The 26,062-nt window shown below is 46.8% G+C and overlaps 1 protein-coding gene across 4 annotated transcripts in view; it reads right to left on the reverse strand.

Annotated features, from left to right (window-relative positions):
* ADA2 (adenosine deaminase 2) overlaps positions 1-26,062 on the reverse strand; it is a 92,744-nt gene that overhangs the window by 30,226 nt on the left and 36,456 nt on the right. For all 4 annotated transcript variants that reach the window (XM_068277259.1, XM_068277258.1, XM_068277256.1 and 1 more), the window contains exons 3-6: positions 25,681-25,906; positions 10,315-10,525; positions 8,972-9,099; positions 2,025-2,115 (exon numbers count right to left, since the gene is read on the reverse strand). In XM_068277259.1, the coding sequence (XP_068133360.1) occupies positions 2,025-2,115; positions 8,972-9,099; positions 10,315-10,525; positions 25,681-25,906 (656 nt within the window). The remainder of the gene's footprint in view (positions 1-2,024; positions 2,116-8,971; positions 9,100-10,314; positions 10,526-25,680; positions 25,907-26,062) is intronic.

A 26,062-nucleotide genomic window follows, 5' to 3' on the forward strand; every position in this document is an offset into this window, starting at 1 on the left:
CAGCAGCATTACAGTGTGCCGCCATGTCTTGTTCTTCGCCACCACATCTCTCCTCCCCATACCTGCTTTTATTACACTCTCTTGCATCATGTGACAATTACTGGATCTTAGGGCTGGTGCACACCAAGAGCACTTCTGAGCGCTTTTAAAAACGCCAACGCTTTGAAAAGCGCTTGGCTAATGTTTATGAATGGGATGGAGCACACCAGAGTGGTGAGCTTTTTCCCCAAACGCAAACGCAGGTCCTGCAGCATTTTTGTTGATTTCTGAGGCGATTCAGCCTCAATGTTAAGTATAGGAAAATGGAAAATCGCTCTGAAAAGCGCTAGATCAGAGCGATTTTCCAAGCGTTTTTGTTACAGAAGTTGTTCAGTTACAGCTGTACTGTAACAAAAAAATAATAAACACTACACCAAAACGCTCCAAAAATCGCTAGACACATGCCTAGAATCACCTAGGAAAATCACTTCAAAAAGCGATGAGCGTTTGCTTTTTACGCAGTATGCAATAAAGCATCACTTGCTTGCAATCATTTGTGCCTGTGCTTGAGAATGTTCTGTTTTATTTCTCTGCATGCACAGGCAGTTGCTATAAATATAATTTTATTTGTAAAGTGCCAACGTATATTGCAGTACTGTATAATAAATAACAGGGGTTGTAAATTACAAAATGGCATACATTGAATATTCAAAACATTGAAATCGACTGCAAAATATAGCTCTCCTCAGATGGGCCTGAGCGGCCTTAGCCAGGATAGCAGCCAAGGCTAAATTTTACGTGATTGTAAAAAGGTGCCTGATAAAAAGGGCACCGGAGATAGCCGCTAGTAGGTTCTCAATAAAATTACTGATATACTACTACAAACATACAACAGTAAAATATTGGTAATCTTTACCAATATTTTCCAATGACCTAATCTAACCCTAATCTCACACATAACCCTCCCTCTACCGATGCCTAAGAATCCCCTGGTGGTGCCTAACCTTAACTCCCCCATCTGGTGATGATTAACCTTAACCCCACCCCTAGTGGTGCCTAACCTTACTCCACCCTTCCCTGATGTCCAACCTTAAATAGAACCCGAGGCAGATATGTTAAAATCTTAATAGGACACAGAGGCATGTTCTGTGCACAATAACATGCCTCTGTGTCCACTTCTAGCACTGAAGACCCCCGCCTCCTAACCCTAACCCCCAATATGTTTGCCGTCATAGGTCGACAATGTTAAAAACTTTGATTGGCGGCTATAAATGGCTAAATATTGGCTATAAAATTGTAAATAGCAGCTATAAACCTCAGAGCCTCTGGGCACTCAAATTACTATTTAAAGCTGCTAATCGCAGCTTTTAGCATTGCCGCCTACACCTTTTTACCTGTAGCATACATTTTCAAGTTACTTTGTTGGTTCGATACTCCAACAAAAAATGCATTGTTTCGGATGTTTGTTTTTATTCTGAATTCTATGGAATATAAATGCCACAAACCGTTCTGTACATCTTTATTTCCCTGTTAACATTTCTCTGTATATGTGATTAGATGAATGCAGCTTTTCTTCAATAAAATACCCAAATCACCTTGAAAATATTGTGTGAGCTCTTCCTCAAGCACAATAAAAAGTAAAAAGGAATTGTAAACAATCACAGATGGAGCAGGTTGTTCTTTTCAAGATGACCTGCTCCACTTCTGGATGTGAACTGGACTTTTCAGAGACATAGAACATGACGCACATATTCACACAATTATAAAGTGCTGTTTTATATAGCAGCTATAAGCTTATTCATTTGACAGTGTTTAACAATCCAACTTTTAGACAGCTGTTTCAGCCTGTTTCAGTTTAGATCAATGCAAGTTATGGATTGGGAAACAGAGACCTGGGAAAAAGAGACTACAAGATGATAAACACGTAATTCTAAAATTTGAAATGCCAAAAACCAGAATGCTCAGCTTGTGGTATAGAGGGGCTAACATTTCTTACTACTTGGAAATGTAAAGTAAATGAAAAAAATTATTTCAGTCGTTCTTACCAAGTCAAAACCGGCAAAAGTTTCTGGGAACTCTGACATCAGCCGAATTGCCATGCTAATTGCCTCTTTAACCTGAGACACACCCTGACTTCTGTAGAAGTGAAAAAAAAGGGGAGAGAAATATAGAACACATATTTATTTTGTGTATTTTTAATCACATTACTTTCAGACTGCGTAAAACTAAACTTGTCAGACTCTATCCAAAAAGGAGCTTGCTTTCTAACTTCATCTCACCTCTGGCAATATTACATGGTACTGAACATTGATCATTGATCCATTGCCACCAGTCTCTGCATCAGAGGAGCTTACACTCAAATATCCTCACCATAGTCATACTCTGTTATTATACAATGATATAGCTCTGGTATATTCTATAGTGGTGTACAGAGATCAAAGATGCATTAACATCAGCCTCTGCACCAGAGGAGCTTACACTCTAATGTCTTCACTTCACAGTCACACACTTATTATTATACATTTATTTAGTTCTGTACAGAGATCATAGAACCATTCCCCTTTCCACATGAGCTTAAACGCTAATATCCTTACCACAGTTATCAAAACTATTATTAATATTATTATTATACACTATTCACATCAATCTTTGTACCAAAAGAGCATACATTATATTGTTTACACAATGTTCCCTATCACAGTTATGTTTTACTCTTTATATTATTAGTAGTAAGGGGTGGTCCTGCCATGATGCCACCCGATCGGTGGGCATCAGGCGGCATCTTCTATGGGCCGGCGTTCCGCCCCGGCTGCTGCTCCCTTGCCTCTTGGAATAGGTGGCCACCCTCCACCACATTGTCCTTCGGAAGCTTATCCCCGACTCCCAGGCCCTTCTTCGCTGCATGCGCAGCACGGCATGCAGCACCGAACTCGTCCTCAGTGTGGTGACACACCGCAAACAGTGAGAGAGACAGAAGAACTGCTACCATGTTGACGGTGCATTTACAGGAAGTACCTCGTCCACCATGCTGAGGATGAGGTCTGTGCTGCATGGCGCACATGCAGCGAAGAAGGGCCAGGGAGTCAGGGATCAGCCTCCAAAGGACAGTGTGGTGGAGGAGGGTGGCCACCTATTCCAAGAGGTGTAAGGGAACGGCGGCTGGGGGGAGGGACAGGCTGATTACCTACTGGGATCACGTACCTGGCTAACCTACACTGGGGCAACTGAACCTGGCTACCTATACTATGGCAAATGAACCTGGCTACTTGAACACCTTTATATCTATTGTATACTGGGAGAACTGATCACCTGGCTACCTATACTGGGGCAACTGAACACCTGGTTAACTATACTGGGGCAACTGAACAGCTGGCTACCTATACTGGAGTAACTGTACCTGGCTACCTATACTTGAGTAACTGTACCTGGCTACCTTTACTGGGGTAACTGTACTTGGCTACCTATACTGGGGCACCTATGTCTGGCTACCTATACTTGGCTAACCTATACTGGGGGCACCTATACCTGGATACCTGCCTACACTGAGGGTGTTTTTTGTTGTTGTTGTACTGCAGCTTTGACGTGCAGTGCAAACTGTTGGGTGCTATGCGATCATTCCAGATTTGGAGGGGGGGTCACATCCTCAGAATTTTGCCTCAGGCAGCAAAAAGTCTAGAACCGGCCCAGTTAGTAGTTGTAGTGGCAGTATACTTTTATATAGCTCTGAACTATTCAACGGTGCCATACAGAAGACACTGAACCATGGGTGCCCAATAGGTCATTCGCGATCTACCGGTAGTTTGCGACCACCTATTTGGCCGTGTCCCATCAAATTCTGCTGTTGGCCAATACGGAAGCAGGGGAGGAAAGAGGCAGCGTGGCCACGATGTTATGGCTGGGGTCGGCGCCTGGCACAATGCATCCATGCATGCTACCCGCCGCCCCAATGCCCCCCTCCCCCCCGCCAGAGTGTTCCCTCAGCCGCAGCTGCTTATCTGCCGTCCAGTGAGTCCCAGACACCGCCGCTAGAGGAAGGTAAGTGGCATCTATACCCTAACTACCTACACTGAAGGCACAGATACCTGGCTACCTACACTGAAGGCACATATACCTGGCTACCTACATTGAAGGCACAGATAGTTGGCTACCTACACTGACAGTACACCTGACTACCTTTACAGAAGGCACACCTGGCTACCTACACTGAAGGCACATATACCTGGCTACCTACACTGAAGGCACAGATACCTGGCTACCTACACTGAAGGCACAGATACCTGGCTACCTACACAGAAAGCACACCTGTCTACCTACACTGAAGGCACATATACTACATATCTACCTACACTGAAAGCACAGATACCTGGCTACCTCCAATGAAGGCACAGATACCTGGTTACCTACACAGAAAGCACACCTGTCTACCTACACTGAAGGCACATATACTACATATCTACCTACACTGAAGGCACAGATACCTGGCTACCTACACTGAAGGCACATAAACCTGGCTTCCTATACTGAAGGCATCTATACCCAACTACCACCTATACCTGGCTACATATACTGAAGGGACCTATACCTAGCTACCTATACTGAAGGGACCAATACCTAGCTACCTATACTGAAGGGACCTATACCCAGCTACCTATACTGAAGGCACTTGTACCTGGGGACTTTTCATGACAACCGGGAGGGGGGGGGGGGGATTCTGCAACATTCGAAGTATTGGTAGATCGCCTGGACTCCGCAAACTTTAAAGTAGCTCGCAAGCTGAAAAATTGTGGGCACCCCTGCACTGAACCATTCCCAGTGGAAACTAAGCATCTGTACTATAAAGCAACAGCGATAGCCACGGGCACTATCCAGGCATCTCAGCTGTTATCCAAATATTTAAAAAGTAGGTTGTTTAAAGGGAAATGTCACTTTTCTTTACAACCTGTAAAAAATATATTAGTGCTATATAAGGGTTCATATACACAAAAGATGGTTTTCGGCCAAGGCGGCTCGGTGGGGGACGAGGATCTAGAGCAGCCTTTCTCAACCTTTTTACCCTGGAGAAACCCTGCAAATAGCTTTTGGATCTCAAAGAACCCCTGCAAACAATTTTTTGATCTCGAGGAACCCCTGCATTTATTTTGCAGGAGGCATGGTCTTTAAAAGTATGTGTGGCTGTTTATTTCACTACCCCTAATACACTGCCACTCATTATACTGCCTCGTAAGCCCCTAATTTAGTGCTTCTTGTTACAGTACCACCTATAATAGTGAGCTCCATTATACATCCCCACGATAGGGGAAAATGCCAAGTAACCCCTGCAGAGTACTCAAGGAACCCTGGTTGAGAAAGCCTGATCTAGAGTGTTTGCGATGGCAACAGATCTAGCCTGCCAAGCTCAGACTGAGGCTATTATTATTGTCCTTATCTCTCCTGTGCCCCTCCATAGCAACTGCAATCTGTATCACCAGCCTGCAATGTACACATCTGCCGCCTCTATACTGCACTCGCCCCTGTGACCTGAGGGATCCAGTCCTGAATCCTGCAGGCAACAGTTCTCGTATGTGCGTACGATGCTTAAAGAGAACCCAAAGCATCACAATGTTAAAAAAGTAAATACCTAAGAGGGAGGCCTCTGGATCCTGCAGACGCTTCCCACACTGTCCTCTGGTCTATTGCCACTTGCCAGGACCCTCCTTAAAATCGTGGCCGTGTGCCACTCCTGCCACAAGCACAGCAGCACTGGACCTGCGTGAGCACTACTGTGTCTGCGCAGTAGCACAGAGCTCCTGGTGCACAAGCTGCTCCGGCTTACTACACAGGCTCCGGCTTATTCCTCATGCCTGAAGCTTCCTACCAGCAATCCCTTGTCCAAGCTCGGCCATGGGAGAACTGAGGAAGCTGGGATAAGTCTCTATAGGAGCTAGGGGCTTCCTTGTTCTTAGGTTAATATTTACTTTTTTTTTACTTTTTGATACCTTGGGTACACTTTAAGTCTGCAATAACACTATGTTTTTATTATAAATTGTAGACAGATATATATTTCTAAAGTCTTAGACTGTAAGATCAAATGGAGTTCTTTATGTATATATTCCCTAAAATGTCCAGTCTCCCTGCATGAATAACTGGCTGTACAGTGCAGGAGGAGTAATTACTTACAGCAGGACTATACAGTTATAGCTTTGACATCTCTCTGAGAGTTAATAATAGGAATACTGTGGAATGACTGTTTTCTATGCACACAAAAAAAGAGAGAAAAAAAAAACACACAAGGTACACAAACTGTAATGAGGTTTGCCATTAACCCTTGTAAAGTGCAAAGCTGAACAGCTGAACTAAAGGGACTGCTTTTTCTAAACAAGACTAGAATCTCCCTCTTTTGATTCTAATTTTGATGTCCCTTCTCCCCATTTGCATTGGAGACACAGTCAGCACTAAATATGACAAAACTGTCCGGCATCAAAAAGCCAGGCAATTACCGTATATACTCGCAAGCAAGCCGAATTTTTGACCCCCCAAAAGTGGGCCAAAAGTTGGGGGTCGGCTTGCTTGCGAGTCTCGTTGTTGGTGGAAGGCCGCTTCCCCCCCCCGCCCCGCGTCCACCGCTGCAATTAGCTTACTGTGCGGCTTTCTCTATTCCCCTCTCCGTCTCCCGGGCATGTAAATAGTTCACAGCAGCTCGCTCCACGGCGGCTGCTGTGTGATGTCAGGAAGCTGGAGGCAGAGCGGTTTCCATAGTAACGGAAAACCGCTCCCATAGTTACAGGAAACCGCTCTGCCTACAGCTTCCTGTCATCACACAGCAGCCGCCGTGGAGCGAGCTGCTGTGAACTATTTACATGCCCGGGAGACGGAGAGGGGAATAGAGGAAGCCGCACAGTAAGCTAATAGCAGCGGCGGCCGCGCGGGGGGGGGGGAGTTGGGTGAGGCGGGGGGCACTATACTAGCTATACTTGGGCACTAAACTAGCTATAGCGAGCACTATACTAGCTATACTTGGGCACTAAACTAGCTATACTGAGCACTATACTAGCTATACTGAGCACTATACTAGCTATACTGAGCACTATACTAGCTATACTGAGCACTATACTCGCTATACCTGGCACTGTACTACCTATACTGAGCACTATACTAGCTATACTTGGGCACTATACTAGCTTTACTGGGCACTATACTAGCTATACTGGGCACTATACTAGCTATATTTTGGCACTATACTAGCTATACCGAGCACTATACTAGCTATACTGGGGCACTATACTAGCTATACCGAGCATTATACTAGCTATACTGGACCCTTTACTAGCTGTACTGGGCACTATACTGGGCACTATACTGTGATGATTTGCTCAGCTGCCTGTGCAGGCAGGCAGCTTTTTGACCATTGTGTAGGTTTGCATGCTGCAGGACTCTGGAAAGAAGAGCTTCTGTCAGTTTTGCAGCTTGTGCTTGCTGAGGAATTTGCATACGTTGTCATGCTAATTGCCTGGCCACATTCATTGGAGGCGTGTACTATAAGTACTATGTGTGTCCCACAATGCTTGGCTGTTCAGAAGGAGTCTTCCTGTGAAACACTCTGGAGAGTGTCAGCCATGCTCTTGGTTTGAAGATCAGCTTAGAGTAATTCCTGGAAACTGTGCTAGGCAGATTCCATAGTGCAGTTAGGATTGTTTATCTGTTTGTTTGTTCTGTTGCTGTTGTCCTGTCCCAGCGGTGGTCGACAGGAAATGGTTCTGATCTCTGTTCTTGGAGTATAGCTGGTGCAGCGGTTGCTACCAGCTATCTCTTCTGATCTGTCTCTTTGGATCGCGCTAGCCACTTTTCGCTAGCGCCGTGGATCCTTCTGTTCTGTCTCCTGGGATTGCGCTAGCCACTTTTCGCTAGCGCTGTGGATCCTTCTGTTCTGTCTCCTGGGATCGCGCTAGCCACTTTCCGCTAGTGCTGTGGATCCTTCTGTTCTGCTACTCTGTACCTGGATCGCGCTAGCCACTTTTCGCTAGTGCTGTGGATCCTATCTCTCGCTTGTCCCTGTTTTCATGTGTCTGTCTTGTCTGCTACGACCGCTTGCTGGAGGCTCGGTGAGGTAACCGTTAAGCAAGCGTTCACGTCCTCTGTTTCATGTTTGTCTGTCGATGGTTAGTTAGGCGGGCTTGTCTCTATTGTGCTTATCACATGGAGACCGCGCATAACCGCGTGCACTGTTGCGAATGAGTGCGGTGTTCGCGGTTAGCTAGCGTTTGTTGTTTTCCGCATCTTCTCATTGTGTTATTTGCTGTGCCTTTGCTACCCTCGTATTCTGTTCTGATCTGCCTTGTGTCACGTCTGGCGATCGCACCTCTCGCGATCGCGTTCCTATTTCATATCTGCTGTTGTGTGTGCGCGGTCGCGCGGTGGCGACTGGATTGGCGCACACACATACAACCTGTCCCTTTGCTCGTTCTCATTCGCAATCGCCTGTCTTGCGATTGCGTTCTGCGCTTCGTACAATTCCTGTCTGGCATTTGTGGAGGTACAGAGGATTGGTTCCTCTGCACTCCCCAGCGCCATCTGCCGACAGGAATTTCCCTCTACAGGTGCGTAGCACCTTTTGCTGGGTGCCTGCAATTACACGCTTGTGGAGGATTTCCGCCGTGTCAGCGCACGCGTTGTGCGCTGATCACGGAGAAAGTTCCACAATTGTTACATATACTAGCTATACTGGGCACTTCACTAGCTATACTGAGCACTTCACTAGTTATACTGGGCACTACCTACCCATACTGGCCACTATACCAACTATACTGGGACACACTGGGGGGGATCACGCGGCCAGCATTTCCTACCCCTGGCTTATATGGGGGTCAATCATTTTTTCCTGGTTTTTCAGGAAAAAGTTGGGGGGTCGGCTTGTATGCGGGTCGGCTTGCTTGCGAGTATATACAGTAATTGAACTGCTCTTTACAGATATCCCCATGTTAAGCTGTAATTATCGTATCTTGTATTATATTATTACCTGTGAACAGTATAAATTATCTTTAGACCCATAAAATCGGGATGATCCTTTATGAATTGCCGGGTCACGTCTTTGTATGCAGCTACTACCCATGGGCGGTCGTAGGTCGTACCATTCAGGTCGTAGACCTGCGTGGGTGGAAGAAGAAAACGATATATTGCTAAAAGGACAGGACTCAAAGGCAATGACACAGCACAGTGCTTTAATAAAGAATACAAGTTATAATCTTAATCAGAAGCTAAATTCAGCAAGACTAAACTGCAGCTATGATCAGACTTGTATATCTCTCTCTGTCTATTGTGGGGAATCCAGTGGTCTGCCACTCTGAAATATTAGGTTTTGGCTAACTTACCCTTTAAAATTATTGCTGGCTGTACATTATTATTGATTTATATAGTGCCATTAACTCCCATGCATATAGAAGGGGGCTGCATGTGTAGGGGATGCTGCCTCACTATATGGAGCAGCTCTCTCCTCCAGATACTGCACGGTCAGCTACCTGTCCAGAAGAGGCAGTTGGTACACACTGACGAATGACAGCTCACCCTGCCGCCAATCAAATTCTGGGCAGCGTTAATTACTATTCCCCCTCTGAGTGGTAGCAACTCAGAGGAAGAAGTAATTCGAAGGGCTGTGGAGTTGGAGTTGAGGAGTCGGAGTAATTTTAGGTACCTGAAGTCGTAGTCGGAGGTTTCATAAACTGAGGAATGAGATGATTTTTGTACTAACTCCACAGCTCTGGTAATTCGGGGCTGCAAGGCCATTATGTCTATGGCGTTGCCCAGGTCAGGCACACACTGAAATTACCTGCTTCATGTCTGCGGTCCTGTAACCAGTCCTTGTGGAAGCGTTGCTTCACTGTTCTGGTCATGCGCTCAGTCGTCACACCGGTGGTCCTGCTAGCATTCCTGCCCCTTTCTCACTGTAGCCCCCTGTTCCAACTTCAGTGGACACAATTATTAAGTTGTATGAATTTTGGTCTAATCATCTAAGGTACATGACGTGCAGATAGCGCATGCTCACCATTGGGGGATCCAGTACAGGCACCAGAAAAGCATACCTCCCAACTTTTTGAGTTAAGAAAGAAAGACACTTTAAGACATCCTAAGTTTCTAAGTAGGGGACTGCCTGTACTATACAATTATTTACAGTATGTGATTGGTTGAGAACTTACTGTATCAGAAATAACTATGGCTGCATGCAAACATATTCAACACCACTGAGCATTTGCATTACATGGATTCCGCATATCAGTCTCAGCTGCCCTGGTTCTGATTGGTTGCTATGTTTCCTGCATCACACCAATCCCATTGCTTTGCCTGCTCTACATGGTTTCGACTTACTTGAGGCAGCATGGCCCGCAGCTCCACATACTGGATATTATCCTCATACAGCTCCTTCAGACCCTCGTAAATGTATGCCTTGAAGACTGGAGCATAGGAGACGAGGTCAAACACTGAAATGAAAGCCCCCTCAAACCTGTGCCAGATGAAGTCCTGGCTGGGGTAATCCAGCTCTGGAGTGTCTGTCAGCAGCGTCAAGTTATGGATGAGACTGAAATACAAACACTTATTTCTTAGAATGACAGGTGTAAGGTGCAAAAAACTACTGTGGCTGCAAACACATGTAACAGAAAAGGATACAAATTAATGTAACATATTTTTGGACTATAAGACGCACCTAGGTTGAGGGAAAAAACCAGTGGAAAAAAATATACTAATCCTGGGGGTGTCCATGGCCCAGGGGCATCTTGTAGATGTTCTTACCCCATTTATTGTGTCCTCCTCCTGTCCCCCTTGGTGTCCTCCTCCTGTCCCCCTTGGTGTCCCCCTTTGTGTTCTCCTCCTGTCCCCCTTTGTGTCCTCCTCCTGTCCCCCTTGGTGTCCTCCTCCTATACCCCTTGGTGTCCCCCTTTATGTCCTCCTCCTATCCCCCTTGGTGTCCCCCTTTGTGTCCTCCTTCTGTCCCCCTTGGTGTCCTCCCCCAGAGTAAATGCAATTAGCAGTAGCAGCCGCGTGCATCTCTCACCTGATCCTGGGAGCCTGTGGTAATCAGCTGCTTCTCCTACTCACTCCTTCCCCCTAGTTTCAGCACTTCCTGGCCGCGTCATTACACACGAGACTGGCACTATGGGGAAGGAATGAGCAAGAGAAGCAGCTGATCACTGCAGGTTCTTGGGATCAGGTGCAAGATACATGCGGCTGCCGCTGCTAATTACATGCACGCACGCACGCACGCACGCACGCACGCACGCACACACACACACACACACACACACACACACACACACACACACACACCTTCACAGATGAGGTGAAGAAATTCTCACATATCAGGCCAATATATCAAATAGGACAGGGGTCCCCAACCTTTTCCGGCAGGGGGACCACTTACTGACCAAATTTTTCTCCGAGGCCTGGTGGGGGGGGGGGCGGGTTATTGCGCGCGCGACCTAGTGGACAGTGTCGTGCGCAGCGGGTTACGGGGGAGGGGCTGGGGTGCGGCGGCATAGCTAGCATAGTTGCCTCAGTATAGGGAGTTTAGTTGCCCCAGTATGGCTAGTATAGTTACCCCAGTGTAGCTAGTATAGTGCCCCAGTATAGCTAGTATTGTGACCAGTATAGCTAGTATAGTCCCAGTATGGGTCGGTAGTGCCCTAGTATAGCGCCCAGTATAGCTAATATAGTGTCCAGTATGGGTAGGTAGTGCCCCAGTATAGCTAGTAAAGTGCCCAGTATGGCTAGTAAAGTGCCCAGCATGGCTAGGCTAGTATAGTTACCCCAGTATAGCTAGTATAGTGCCCCAGTATGGCTAGTAAAGTGCCCAGCATGGCTAGTATGGTTACCCCAGTTTGGCTAGTATAGTGCCCCAGCATGGCTAGTATAGTGCCCCAGCATGGCTAGTATAGTGCCCAGCATGGCTAATACAGTGCCCAGCTATAGCTAGTATAGTGCCCAGCATGGCTAGTATAGTGTCCCAGCATGGCTAGTATAGTGCCCCAGCATGGCTAGTATAGTGCCCCAGCATGGCTAGTATAGTGCCCCAGCATGGCTAGTATAGTGCCCAGCATGGCTAGTATAGTGCCCCAGCATGGCTAGTACAGTGCCCAGCTATAGCTAGTATAGTGCCCAGCATGGCTAGTATAGTGTCAAGATGACAGACCCGCCGCGGCCCAGCTGGAAACTGCCAACGGACCGGCAGTGGGCCGCGGCCCGGTGGTTGGGGACCCCTGATTATAGGAGACACACACCGTGACATTTGAGAAGTGAAATTAAGTTTATTGGATTTACAGAAAGTACGCAATAATTGTTAAAACAAAATTAGACAGGTGCATAAATTTGGGCACCACAAAAAAGTAATGAAATCGATATCTGGTAGATCGTCCTTTTGCAGAAATTACAGCCTCTAAACGCTTCCTGTAGGTTCCAATGAGAGTCTGGATTCTGGTTGAAGGTATTTTGGACCATTCCTCTTTACAAAACATCTCTAGTTCATTCAGGTTTGATGGCTTCCAAGCATGGTCAGCTCTCTTTAACTCACACCACAGATTTTCAATTATATTCAGGTCTGGGAACTGAGATGGCCATTCCAGACTGTTGTACTTGTTCCTCTGCATGAATGCCTTAGTGGATTTTGATCAGTGGTTACGGTCGTTGTCTTGTTAAAAGATCCAGCCCCGGTGCAGCTTCAGCTTTGTCACTGATTCCTGGACATTAGTCTCCAGAATCTGCTAATACTGAGTGGAATCCATGCGTCCATCAACTTTGACAAGATTCCCAGTCCCTGCACTGGCCACACAGCCCCACAGCATGATGGAACCACCACCATATTTTACTGTAGGTAGCAGGTGTTTTTCTTGGAATGCGGTGTTCTTTTTCCTCCATGCATGATGCCCCTTGTTATGCCCAAATGAATTTTAGTTTCATCAGTCCACAGCACCTTATTCCAAAATGAAGCTGGCTTGTCCAAATGTGCTTTAGCATACCTCAAGCAGCTCTGTTTGTGCAAAGGCTTCCTTTGCATCACTCTCGCATACAGCATCTCCTTGTGTAAAGTGCGCCGAATGGTTAAACGATGCACAGTGACTCCACCGGCCGCAAGATGATGTTCTAGGTCTTAGGTGCTGGTCTGTGGGTTGACTCTGACTGTTATCACCATTCGTCGCTTCTGTCTATGCGAGATTTTTCTTGGTCTGCCACTTCGAGCCTTAACTTGAACTGAGCCTGTGGTCTTCCATTTCCTCAATATGTTCCTAACTGTGGAAACAGACAGCTGAAATCTCTGAAACAACTTTCTGTATCCTTCCCCTAAGGCTGTTTACACACTAAGACGTTACAGGCGCACGTTAGTGCGCCTGTAACGCTCCCCCAACGCACAGCAATGTAACACAAGTGGGCTGTTCACACAGCCTACGTTGCGTTACATGTAACGCTGCACGTTCTCCGGAAAGTGCAGCATGCTACGCCGTTGGAGCGGCTATAGCCGCGTTAGACTGTTTGCACATGCGCAGTGGGGGGCGGAGAGGAGGCGGGGAGAGCCAGCTACAGTAGCCGCGCACATGGCTACTTAATATTCACTGCACTGGCGGCCGCTGATTGGCCGGCGGGACAACGTGATGCGGAGTGTCTCGCTCCGCATCACGTGGTCCCGCTGGCCAATCAGCGCCACTCTGGGAGACATTATAGGAATCGAGCCGCCTGACGCGGCTCACTCTACCGTCCTCACTTGCAGCACCATACGTTGTGTTAGGTGCACGTTATGCGACCTTAACGTAGCACCTAACGCAACGTCTTGGTGTGCAAGTAGCCTAAACCATGATGGTGAAAAAAATTTGTCTTCAGGTCAATTGGGAGTTGTTTTGAGACCCCCATTTTGCTACTCTTCAGAGAAAATTAAAAGAGGAGGGAAACTTACAATTGACCCCCTTAAATACTCTTTCTCATAATTGGATTCACCTGTGTTTGTTGGTCAGGGGTCACTGAAATTACCAAGCCAACGTGAGTTCCAATAGTTAGTTCTAAAGGTAATGGAATCAATAAAATGACAACAGTGCCCAAATTTATGCACCTGCCTAATTTTAGTTAAACAATTATTGCGCTTTTTCTGTAAATCCAATAAACTTCATTTCACTTCTCAAATATCACTGTGTGTGTGTCCTATATGATATATCTAACTGACATTTTTTATCATAACAACCAATGAGTTATACAGGAAAATCATGACGATTAACAAGGTTGCCCAAACTTTCGCATCCCACTGTGTATGTATATATATATATTAGTAATACAATAACATCAGTAACCCTTAATATAGCTAGATAGAGATGGCTCGAACCTCCGATTTTCGGTTCGTGAACCTCGAACGTGAACTTCGGCAAAAGTTCAGTTCGTGCGAACTTTCGCAAACCACAATAGACTTCAATAAGGATGCGAACTTTGAAAACTAGAAACATTTATGCTGGCCACAAAAGTAATGGAAAAGATGTTTTAAGGGGTCTAACACCTGGAGGGGGGCATGGATGAGTGTGATAGACGCCAAAAGTCCTGGGGAAAAATATGGATTTGAGGCAAAGCAGTGTTTTAAGGGCAGAAATCAGATTGCATGCTAAATTGGAGGTCTAAAGTGCTCAAAACTTCTTGCATGAAAACTTCTTGCATGTGTATACATCAATCAGGGAGTGTAATTAGAGTACTGCTTCACAGTGACACACCAAACTCACTGTGTAACGCACCACAAACTGCTGCTTGTGTAGTGACGGCCATGCTGGACTGGTGCGCACCATGGCGAGAGTGCAGGCCGTGGCGGTTTTCAAGCCCATATGGTCGCCAGGCTGTGGTAGCTCAGTGATAGAATAACAGTGACTGTCCAGCTGATTGAATTTGGTCTGTCCACAATGAAGCAACAACCTTATTACCTTGGGTGTGTTTTGTGACAGCTTTGGCCACAGGTCAAGCCTGCGCACCCAGTAGTCCAAGGGTTCATCGCTGCTCACAGTGTCTACATCCACACTTAAGGCCAGGTAGTCGGCTACCTGCCATGCCAGTCCAGGCGTTGGTGAAGTATGGATCCGGAAGGGCTAAGGCCCTTGGACTAAAGAATGTCCGCATGTCCGATATCACCATGAGATCGCTGGAGCGTCCTGTCCTGCGTGGATATGGGAGAAGGATTACTGGCCGTGGTACCTTTATTGCGTTGTGCTGTGACATCACCCTCAAACGCATTGTAAAGCATAGTTGCCAGCTTGTTCTGCAAGTGCTGCATCCTTTCTGCCTTCATGTGATTTGGAAACATCTCCGCCACTTTGTGCCTATACCGAGGGTCTAGTATCGTGGCCACCCAGTACCGCTCATTCCCCTTGAGTTTTTTTATAAGGGGGTTCCTCAACAGGCTGGACAGCATGAAAGATGCCATCTGCACAAATTTGAATCCAGACGTACTATTCATCTCCTCTTGCTCTTCCTCAATCACGTCAGGTAAGTTCTCCTCCTCCCCCCAGCCACGAACAATACCACGGGAACGTTGAGCAGCACAAGCCCCCTGCGACGCCTGCTGTGGTTGTTCTTCAGCCGCCTCTCCTCCTCCAAAAAAAACCCCACCTTCCTCATCATCCGAGTCTGACTCCTCTTCCCCACACGACTCTTCCTCCTCCTCCTCCTCCTCTGTGCTGCCGCAGGTGTTGAGGACACATCTTGTTCTGATGAGAATTGATCCCACAACTCTTCCTCCTGTTCCTGTTCACGCTCCTCCACAGCTTGATACACCACTCTACGCACGGCGCGCTCCAGAGGAAAGCGTACGGGATCAAGTTGCTGATGGCGCCTTCACTGCGACTCACCAGGTTGGTCACCTCCTCAAACGGCCACATGAGCCTGCAGGCATTTCGCATGAGTGTCTAGTTCTTGGGCCAGAACATCCCCATCTCCCCAGAGTGTGTCCTTCCACTGTAGTTGTAGAGATACTGGGTGACGGCTTTCTCCTGTTGTAGCAGGCGAGAAAACATAAGGAGGGTCGAATTCCAGCGAGTCAGGCTATCGCAAATCAGGCATCTCACCGGCAACTTACCGTGAACAGGTACAGTGACTGGTGGTATTAGAAATCACACTGCATGCGCTTACGTAGGTAGGTGGGTGCACTAAACAACAGGTAAGTATATGCAGTGATGGGTATTACAAATGTGCACCTGTCACACACACGTACCGTGAACAGGTACAGTGACTGGTGGTATTAAATATCCCACTGTGTGCGCTCACGTAGGTAGGTGGGTGCACTGAACAACAGGTAGGTATATGCAGTGCTACTGGGTATTACAAATGTCCACCTGTCTCACACACACACACACACACACACACAAACAGGTACCGTGAACAGGTGCAATGACTGTGGTGGTATTAACAATGCGTGCGCTCACGTAGGTAGGTGCACTGAACAGTGAACAGGTGCAGTGATTGGGATGGGATTACAAATGTGCAGCTGCCTGTCACACACAGATAGTCACTGAATGTGCTGGCCCTGGCAGTGGCAAAGTAGGAATTACCACCAAGGGGCCAAAGGCCAGCTGCGACTGACTGACTGACTGACAGGGCTGTATATAATGCAAGTGGGCCACAAAAAAAAAAAATTGATCACAAGAACAAGATTAGCTCTCAAAAGAGCTGTTGAGAGGTGCTTTTTTTAGCAAAAGGAATCAGCAAGGAGCAAGCTAACAAGCCTACAAGAGCCTAACTAAGCTTTCTCTATAGCTCTCCCTGCAGCAGCTCTCCCTTCTCTAATTACTGCAGCCACACGGGTGAGTGAAAAGGCTGATGCTGCCTGTCTTTTATAAGGGGGGAGAGCCTCCAGGAGGGAGTGTAGCCTGATTGGCTACAATGCGACCCTCATGATGTAGTATAGTAGGCGGGTCGAACCGCCATAAAGTTCGCGTTCGTTCGCGAACGCAAACCACCGAAGTTTGCACAAATAAGTCTGCGATCAAACCGTTCGGGCCATCTCTATAGCTAGGTACATTTGGTAGATTAAAGGGGAACTGTGGTAAAAATAATATTTACTCTGAAATTTATCACTGGTAATGACCTCATTAGTTCTGCCAGGTGATCTGTACGGAATGTTCGTTACTGAGAGTTCTATGCACAGAGGGAGATATTGCTTGCTTGGCAGTTGGAAAAATCTGTTATTTCCCACAATGCAATGAGGTTCAGAGACAGCAAGCTGCCTATGTCATGACATCACAGGGTTTCACCACAATATCAGCCATACGGGCCATATGGACCCCCCCCCCCCCCCCCGACGACCTATTCAAGAAAATGTAAAGATTTCTTGTGGAAAAGGGGGTATCAGCTACTGATTGTGATGAAGTTCAATCATTGGTTACAGTGCCTGTTTAAATTCAGCCAAGGCAGCAATTCAGACGTGTCTTGGCATCTAGCATGTGCACTGAGGTCTCCTGATGTTGACGGTCGCTCCATCATCTGCCATACTGTCATTCCCTCTCCATAGCAACAGAATGCGTTGCTGGCTTGCAGGCTAGTGACATTTCTGTACAACAATCTGTCCCGTACTGCCACCCAAGAGATGGAGTGCTGATCCCTGCGGGCTTCAGTAACTGGTCTGATATGAACCAGAGCTCCAGGACACCTTACAGCCGAGATATGCCTTACTGGCTGCAGGATTCCCTCATCTGGACTCTGTCATATCCAGAAGGTGAAAGCCTACCCATTTTACCTGCAATAACAACAGACATGTACATATAAGAATGCCCTCCTTGTTTATTTGTATTTGCTTTGTTTTTTGTTTTTTTTAATTAAAGGAATACTATCAATGCCCTAGTGTTCTAAAATGACAATGTACAAATAATGTCTAAGTAGCTGTGTAAACATTTTCCTACTTTTCATGTTAAATATCAGAGGCAAAAGCTTTAATTTATTGAGAGTAGGAGTTAGCTATATTGGGACAAATCAATTGCAGAAGGGGTGTCTGTTTCAATGCACAGCCAGTGTTGCATATCAGACTACAGAGTATTTCTCTCAGAAAGCAAAAACAGTATGAAAAGCTGTGACAAAAGCTGTGAGCTTTCTCTCTCTCTCTCTCTCACTCACAGTTACACACAGGGTTAACTGATCAAGTGTGCGGGGAATTTCCCCTCTCCTCAAGGGTCATTCTGAGTCAGTAAAGTTTAAACGTATTTTGATAACAGTAAACAAAGAGGTTGCCAGTGAAGTGTACACACCAGTACTTAGCAGCACTTCCCAAACAATTCCTATCACAATTGAAAAAAATATGTAGATCGATAGTGTTCCTTTAAGTTAAACAATTCTGGACCTTCCCTCACTGAACTGTAAGACATCCCCTCTCGTGTTTGGGTATTGCACTTATCCCGATATCACCCAGGAGAGAGTTTTAGACTTTTTCTATTTAAGAGACACGGCCCATATGCAATTAACTTTTTCTCCTGAGTTTTCTCAGAGGAGATAATTTTTCATCTTCTTCAACTTTTCGGCACTCTGTAATTGAAAAAGTAGCAAATGTAGGTGAAAAAAGTACTGTCAACATCATTCTGAGTATTTTTCTTGCTTGCTGACAGCTTAAAGAGAACCCGAGATGGTTCCTTAGGGGGCAGATGGGACACAGAGGCATGATCTCTGCCTCATGACATGCCTCTGTGTCCCCACACTGCCGCTCTCTGCCCCCCCACCACCCCCAATATTTGTTGCTATTTCAGAAGGTAAATAGAGGAGAGGTATTACCTGTCCAAAATGCCTGCTAGGGGCGTTCTTGCTGGGTTTCCAGAGTTGCCACTGGGCAGCTCTCTCTCCCTGGCCATGCCCCCTGCCGCTACCCCGCCTCCCTGCACGCTGGGAGAAAAATGGAGCTCTCTCCTTCCAGCGTCGTGATCCACAGGTCATGACTTTCATGGGGCTGGAGGAAGCCCCAGGTATGTATAAAACTTTTAATAACTCTTTTTATTAAAGGGACTCCGAGTAGTGCAGAAACTATGGTAAGATGCATATCATTTTAAAGCTCTCTTTCTCCTCTTTCCAATGATATATAAACAGCCGCCCTACGCCTTTTAGTTTTCGCTATTTTCGCGATTGAAATTGCTGCAGCCGCAATTTCAATTGCGAAAATAGAGAAAAATAAAAGGCGTAGGGCGACGATTTAGGTGTCGCCAGAAAGAGGAGAAAGAGAGCTTTAAAATGATATCCATCTTTCCATAGTTACTTGTATTACACAGGGCGACTTTTTCCTAAATTCAGCAGCTCCATTCTGCAGAATGGAGCTGCTGACACTGGGGAAAGTGTCGTCCTGTGTAATACAAGTAACTATGGAAAGATGGATATCATTTTAAAGCTCTCTACCTCCCCTTCTGGCGACACCTAAATCGTCGCCCTACGCCTTTTATTTTTCTCTATTTTCGCAATTGAAATTGCGGCCCCGGCAATTTCAATCGCGAAAATAGCGAAAACTAAACGGCGTAGGGCGACGGTTTATATATCATTGGAAAGAGGAGAAAGAGAGCTTTAAAATGATATGCATCTTTTCATAGTTTCTGCACTGCTCGGAGTCCCTTTAAGCAGTCATCTTCAGCAGTCCCCTGAAATGCCGCGGCAAAATTCCACGACTTTTGAAGTCGCAGATTTTGCTGCCCAGGAGAGACAGAGCTGTGCGCAGTAGCACTGACCTCTGCCTGCCTTTCATCTGCTATGTAGTCAGCCTCCAGAAGGCGTCTCACATCGGAAGTGCTGGTGGAGTTTGAGGACAGCGATCTGCAGTCACTGGCGGACTCGAGTGACAGCGACGCACCTGGAGATCTGTAATCTGACCCAGGAAGTGAGAGTGACTGTGACTTCATCACCACGGAGGTCAGTGATGTCCGCATTTGGTGCTCCATTGACACTAGTCAGGCTCCGCCACTGCCCCCATATTTTCCTTTTACTGGGGAGCATGGCCTAAAGATAGACTCCGAACACAACCCCCAGCCTACCTGCAGCTCTTTTTTACTGACGCGTTAATTGATAAAATAGTGGAGGAGACAACCCGCTATGCCACCCAACAACTGGCTGCTCTACAAGGGCTCTTTTCCAGGAGCAGGACATGGGAGCCGGTCACCAAACCGTGGTAGATTACAACAGCACGATGGGTGGTGTGGACAGAGCCGACCGAGCGATGACTTTTTACCCCGTAGTAAGGAAGAAGCAAAAGAAATATTACAAAAAAATCTTTCACCATCTCCTGGAGCAAAGCTTATGGAATGCCTACATCCTCCACAAGCAGCACAGTGACAGGCCAGTAACACATGCTGACTTCCAGGGTCGTGCCGACACAGAGGCCGACGAGGCTGGAGCCTCGGGGCGGAAGTCATTGACAGTCTGTGCAGGCGCAAGGAGCAGGACTGTTTTGCCTGCCTGCCTGCCTTCCAAATATGGTCACGCTGCCTGCGCCGTCGCCTCAGTTCACACAGTACTGACCAGGCTGTCTGCGGAGGATGACGGAGCGGGAGCGGAGTGTATACATTCCACTCCGCTCTGTGCCTGTTGCTATGGTCACCGATGCCGCCCGCCGCCCGCCACTCTCATAGAGAAAGCCAGCGAGCATCTCTCTGGCACAGGAGTGACGTCAGCAGCCTGTGAGTTTCGCCCCCTTGAAGCTGGCTGAATGTGCCTCAGCGTCTCGCCGTCTCCTGTCCTGTGAGTCAGCAGCCAGGAGGAGTCAGGCAGGAGACAGTGTGGTGCATTCGTCCGCCTGTGGTCATAGTCAAGTAAGTGTGTCCTCATGTCACTCAGACAGCCAAGACAACTGCCCAGTTAATGTGTGTATTTGAATGTGATGAGCGCCCTCCCCTCAGACACATCACAAGGGTGAGGAGCAGTACACAGACAGTGATGTCACAGTCAGGGTGGCTGATGAGACAATTAATGAATTCTGCATTAGCACACCAATAAATAATGGAATTATTATTTATCTTTATGTTCTGATCATTAATAGACCCTGAACTGACTTTTTTAACATACCTGGGGCTTCCTCTAGCCTCCTGTAGTCTCCAAGGTCCCTCAGGTTCGCCATCAGTCATCCAGCTGGAGCTCCCGAAATCCTGTAACTTCGCTCAAAGTCGTGGTAAAGTGCGCATGCACGGCTCGTAAGCGCTCCTGGCAAGATGGCACAGGCCATCTCCATAAGCTTGCTGTGCATGCGCAGTTCTCTGATGACTGAACTGCGTGTGTGCAGTAAGCTTACAGAGATGGCCTGCGTCATCTTGCCAGGAGCGCGGATGAGCCGTGCATGTGCACTTTGCCGCGACTTCAAGCGAAGTTACAGGCTTGCTCCATTATGTGAATTGTCCAGAGAAAAGCCGCGCCATGATGTGAATTGTCTGGGGAAAAGCCGCGTTATTATGTGAATTGTCTGGGGAAACGCAGCACTATTATGTGAATTGTCTGGGGAAAAGCTGCGCCATGATGTGAATTGTCTGGGGAAACGCTGCGCCATTATGTGAATTGTCTGAGGAAATGCTGCGCCATTATGTGAATTGTCTGGGGAAACGCTGCCCCATGATGTGAATTGTCTGAGGAAACGCTGCGTCATTATGTGAATTGTCTGGGGAAACGCTGCTCAATTATGTGAATTGTCTGAGGAAAAGCTGCGCCATTATGTGAATTGTCTGCGGAAAAGCTGCACCATTATGTGAATTGTCCGGGGAAACGCTGCGCCATTATGTGAATTGTCCGGGGAAACGCTGCGCCATGATGTGAATTGTCTGAGGAAACGCTGCGCCATTATGTGAATGGTCTGAGGAAAAGCTGCGCCATTATGTGAATTGTCTGAGGAAAAGCTGCACCATTATGTGAATTGTCTGGGGAAAAGCTGCGCCATGATGTGAATTGTATGGGGAAACGCTGCGCCATTATGTGAATGGTCTGAGGAAAAGCTGCGCCATTATGTGAATTGTCTGAGGAAAAGCTGCACCATTATGTGAATTGTCTGGGGAAAAGCTGCGCCATGATGTGAATTGTATGGGGAAACGCTGCGCCATTATGTGAATGGTCTGAGGAAAAGCTGCGCCATTATGTGAATTGTCTGAGGAAAAGCTGCACCATTATGTGAATTGTCTGAGGAAAAGCTGCGCCATTATGTGAATTGTCTGAGGAAAAGCTGCACCATTATGTGAATTGTCTGAGGAAAAGCTGCGCCATTATGTGAATTGTCTGGGGAAAAGCTGCACCATTATGTGAATTGTCCGGGGAAACGCTGCGCCATGATGTGAATTGTCTGGGGAAACACTGCGCCTTTATGTGAATTGTCTGAGGAAAAGCTGCGCCATTATGTGAATTGTCTGAGGAAAAGCTGCACCATTATGTGAATTGTCTGGAGAAACGCAGCACCATTATGTGAATTTTCTGGGGAAAAGCTGTGTTATTATGTGAATTGTCCAGGGAAACGCTGCGCCATTATGTGAATTGTCTGGGGAAACGCTGCGCCATTATGTGAATTGTCTGGGGAAACGCTGTGCCATTATGTGAATTGTCTGGGGAAACGCTGTGCCATTATGTGAATTGTCTGGGGAAACGCTGCGCCATGATGTGAATTGTCTGGGGAAACGCTGCGCCATGATGTGAATTGTCTGGGGAAACACTGCACCATTATGTGAATTGTCTGGGGAAACGCTGCAGCATTATATGTATTTTCTGGTGAAAAGCTCCCGTATTACATGTCTTGCTGACTGAAGGGTTCTGCCTGCTTTCCCTGTCCCTTGTTTGTAGGTGGAGGGGAGGGGGGGACACATTGTGTAATTAACTTTAAGGTCCGTTGCCTGTGTTTTGGGATAAAACTAGGGCCCACTGTCTTTGCGTTAGGCCCCATTCACACTTGCGGTTCGAGTCCGCAAGTGTCCGGGGGTCCGGGGGCCGCAAAGAGACCGTACGGGTCTCTGCGGTGGCCACAAGGCGGCACAAGTTGAGGATCCGGAATGTATCAGTTCCGGCTACAATAAAGTAGCCGGAACTAGATACTTTGCAGTGCCAGAAAGGCACCGCAAGCATGGGGGATACCGGCGTGTAGTCCGGGCCCCCCAAGTGGCATAGGACCGGTGCTGGATGCATCCGGTCCTATTGCCAGTGTGATGAGAAACATCCGTTTCTCATTGCACAGCATGGGCCGCATGTTCGGGTCAGGATCCGACCCGGGTCCGCAGCCGCACCGGGACGGGCTGAAAAATAGCGCATGTTGGAAAAAAAGCCGGACCGTCCCGGAGCTGCGTTCCCGGATCGGATCCAGTTCCCGATGGCGCACGAGTGTGAATGGATACATTGATTAACAATGTATCCATTCACCATCCGCTGTGTACGGAGCGTTCCGGGTCCGGGGAAGCCGGACCTGGAACGCTAATGTGAACCGGGCCTCACACTGTTACATTACAATTAGCTCCGCCCACATCTTTTCATGGCCACACCCATCGGGGGGCGCACTTGGGCACCTGAGCCTCTGTTGGTGGCGGACCTTGTCCCGGCCCTGCTGACTTCGTCTGGAAGATGTGTAAGTGCATCTGCCTCAAATACCAGACCTCAGCAGATGCCAGAGTTGTGACTCCTACGTAGAGAACCCGGAGCGCCACACTGGCCATCACTTCATGGAATATATTCCTCCCACTCCAAAAAAAATGCGTCAACCAGGACATGTGCTGTATGCTGCAGCAAGACTGATGAGAAAGGGAAAAAAGTTTATAAGGAATCCCGATTTTACTGCCTGATTGTGATGTTGCCCTCTGTGCCGTTCCGTTTTAAAATATACCATACGCGGGAGGTGTATTAGGTGTATATATGTACATACTGCATAATAATCTGGTGCTTTATTTGTACAGTTTCACTATTTTTTTAGTTTATTGATGAATTTAATTATTTCAACAATTTTGTGTTCCAGTCTTTTATTTATACGCATGATGTCTACCAGGCCTTTATTCTGATATATTTTGGTGAGTTAAGACTTAAAGGGAACCAGAGATGAACGTTTCACACAAAATAAACATACCAGTCGATAGCTTGTAAAGAATAAATGCTCTACCTGATAATTTTGCCGCTCTGGTGTGCCTTTTTTAGTGTTTTTTATCCATTATTGCTCCAGAAAAAATCAAATATGACCGCCGGCTCATATCCCTTCTGCTCCCGGGTTATGAGTTCTTCTGGATGTGCTGTCTAGGCTATATGAGACTAGGCTGCTATTTAGGCTATATGAGAAAGGCTGCTGCAGCCTTTCATCTGTGTGCTTTCATTTTGGTATGATGTTCAGCGGCCTGTAGGAAGTGTCTCTCATAGGAATGAAACTGCAGTCATCCTCATTATCTATGCAGACAGAGTGCACACAGAGCACACAGATCATATTGCAGCCACACTTGTCTGTTTCATGCTGGATACACACGGTGCGTTCGCGCACTCGATTTTCCCGTCGATTCCCGTCGATTCGTTTATTTCCAACATGTCCGATTTGGATTTCGATGGAGCGTTAGGTCGATTCGGCATACTTTGCATGCGAATCGACCTAACGATCCATCGAAATCCAAATTGGACATGTTGGAAATAAACGAATCGACGGGAATCGACGAGAAAATCGAGTGCGCGAACGCACCGTGTATATCCAGCATTAGAGATTCTCTCTCAGCAGCAGCAGCCCCTCCTATGTCATCATAGCTCTCAGTATGCAAAGCAGGAAATCTGAGCCAGGACGTGGCAGGCTTGGGCTTAAAAAGACTCCACAGAAGAGTGACTCAGCTATAATGATTCCAGGTCAAACCTAGACTGAGCCAGTCGGGGATTCTTATCACAGCTGATAATAGACTAATTAAGCAGATAAGAATGAAACTAAAAGCAGAGTAGGTATTTACTGTCATGTTCCCACTACTAAATGTAATAAAATACATGAGGGTACTTCGTCTCTGGTTCTCTTTAAGAATTGGAGGCCTAAAATTCTTGATAAAAAAAAAAACCTCTTTTAGACCCATAACTCCAAACAGAAATGTACCACCAGAGGTTAAAAAGGCATTTTATTGTCAAGTTGAGAAAATATCCCCTGGAGAAAACTTTGGAGAAAATGTAAACTGCATATGGGGCACTTTCTTTAAAAATCTAGGTTAGGTTTGCTTGATTATTATTTTCACACTGATATGTTTGTAGGTTGGACAACATTAAAAAGCAAACTCGATGCAATTATATTGTAATGTTATGTTCACATCGATGTGTTAAAAGTTCGGCGCAACCCAATGGAATAATGCAAGGCATGCTGTGTGCATTGACAGTTGAGGTGAAGCTTACTTTTTATGTACTGTATGGTTCACTGCTTGCATTATGTCGCACATTTAACATACAATACGACTTTTTCCTGTTGCAGTCCTGTTTTTACAGGAAATGCGACACATTGTCCCAGTGTGAAACTAGCCTTATGGCCTCCTGTTCCTCTATAGTTTGTCAACCTCAGAAAATGAGCCATCATAAGCTATTACTGTACTTCCTGCTGTGATAACAGTTAGAAGTGATATCATCTGAGCTGAACCCAAAGACAGAAAAGATCTCAGGGAGGGACTGCATGAGACACTCCAGTATTCTGTGACTTCTCTCTTCCAGAACAAGATACCAAGCCCAGCTTACATTTCACTTGGAGTGCAGCGACACAAGTAATTCAAAAGAATGGGAAAAACATGACTTGAAAAAAAAAACAGTGGGCTGACTGACCTGTTATCAAACTCTGTGACGTCTCCCAGCTTCTTCCGATATGCCTCCAGAAGCAACCACTCTGAACAGCCGGGGGCCAGCCTGCCCACAGGAGCCGGTTTGGAGTAAAGAAATCTTACACGCCCATCGTTAGTGAAGCAGATGTAACATTCTGGCAGGTAGGAGGCATTCTTAACCAGCCAATTCACGCTAAGGATGGCAAAGTCATGTAAGTGCAGTGTCCCTCCTGCAGAAGCAAGCAGAAGTGAAGCAATACTAAGTATATTTTTTTCCTCTGAATGCACAGTTCAGGGCGGGGGGGGGGGAGGATTTCTGCATAATAAGCAGCCTAGGCTAAGCCTAAGTGGGAGGGCTCCCCCAAGTGCCACCAGGTATATGTGTG

Source organism: Hyperolius riggenbachi, chromosome 3 (genome assembly GCF_040937935.1).
Source record: "Hyperolius riggenbachi isolate aHypRig1 chromosome 3, aHypRig1.pri, whole genome shotgun sequence".
Classification (NCBI taxonomy): domain Eukaryota; kingdom Metazoa; phylum Chordata; class Amphibia; order Anura; family Hyperoliidae; genus Hyperolius; species Hyperolius riggenbachi.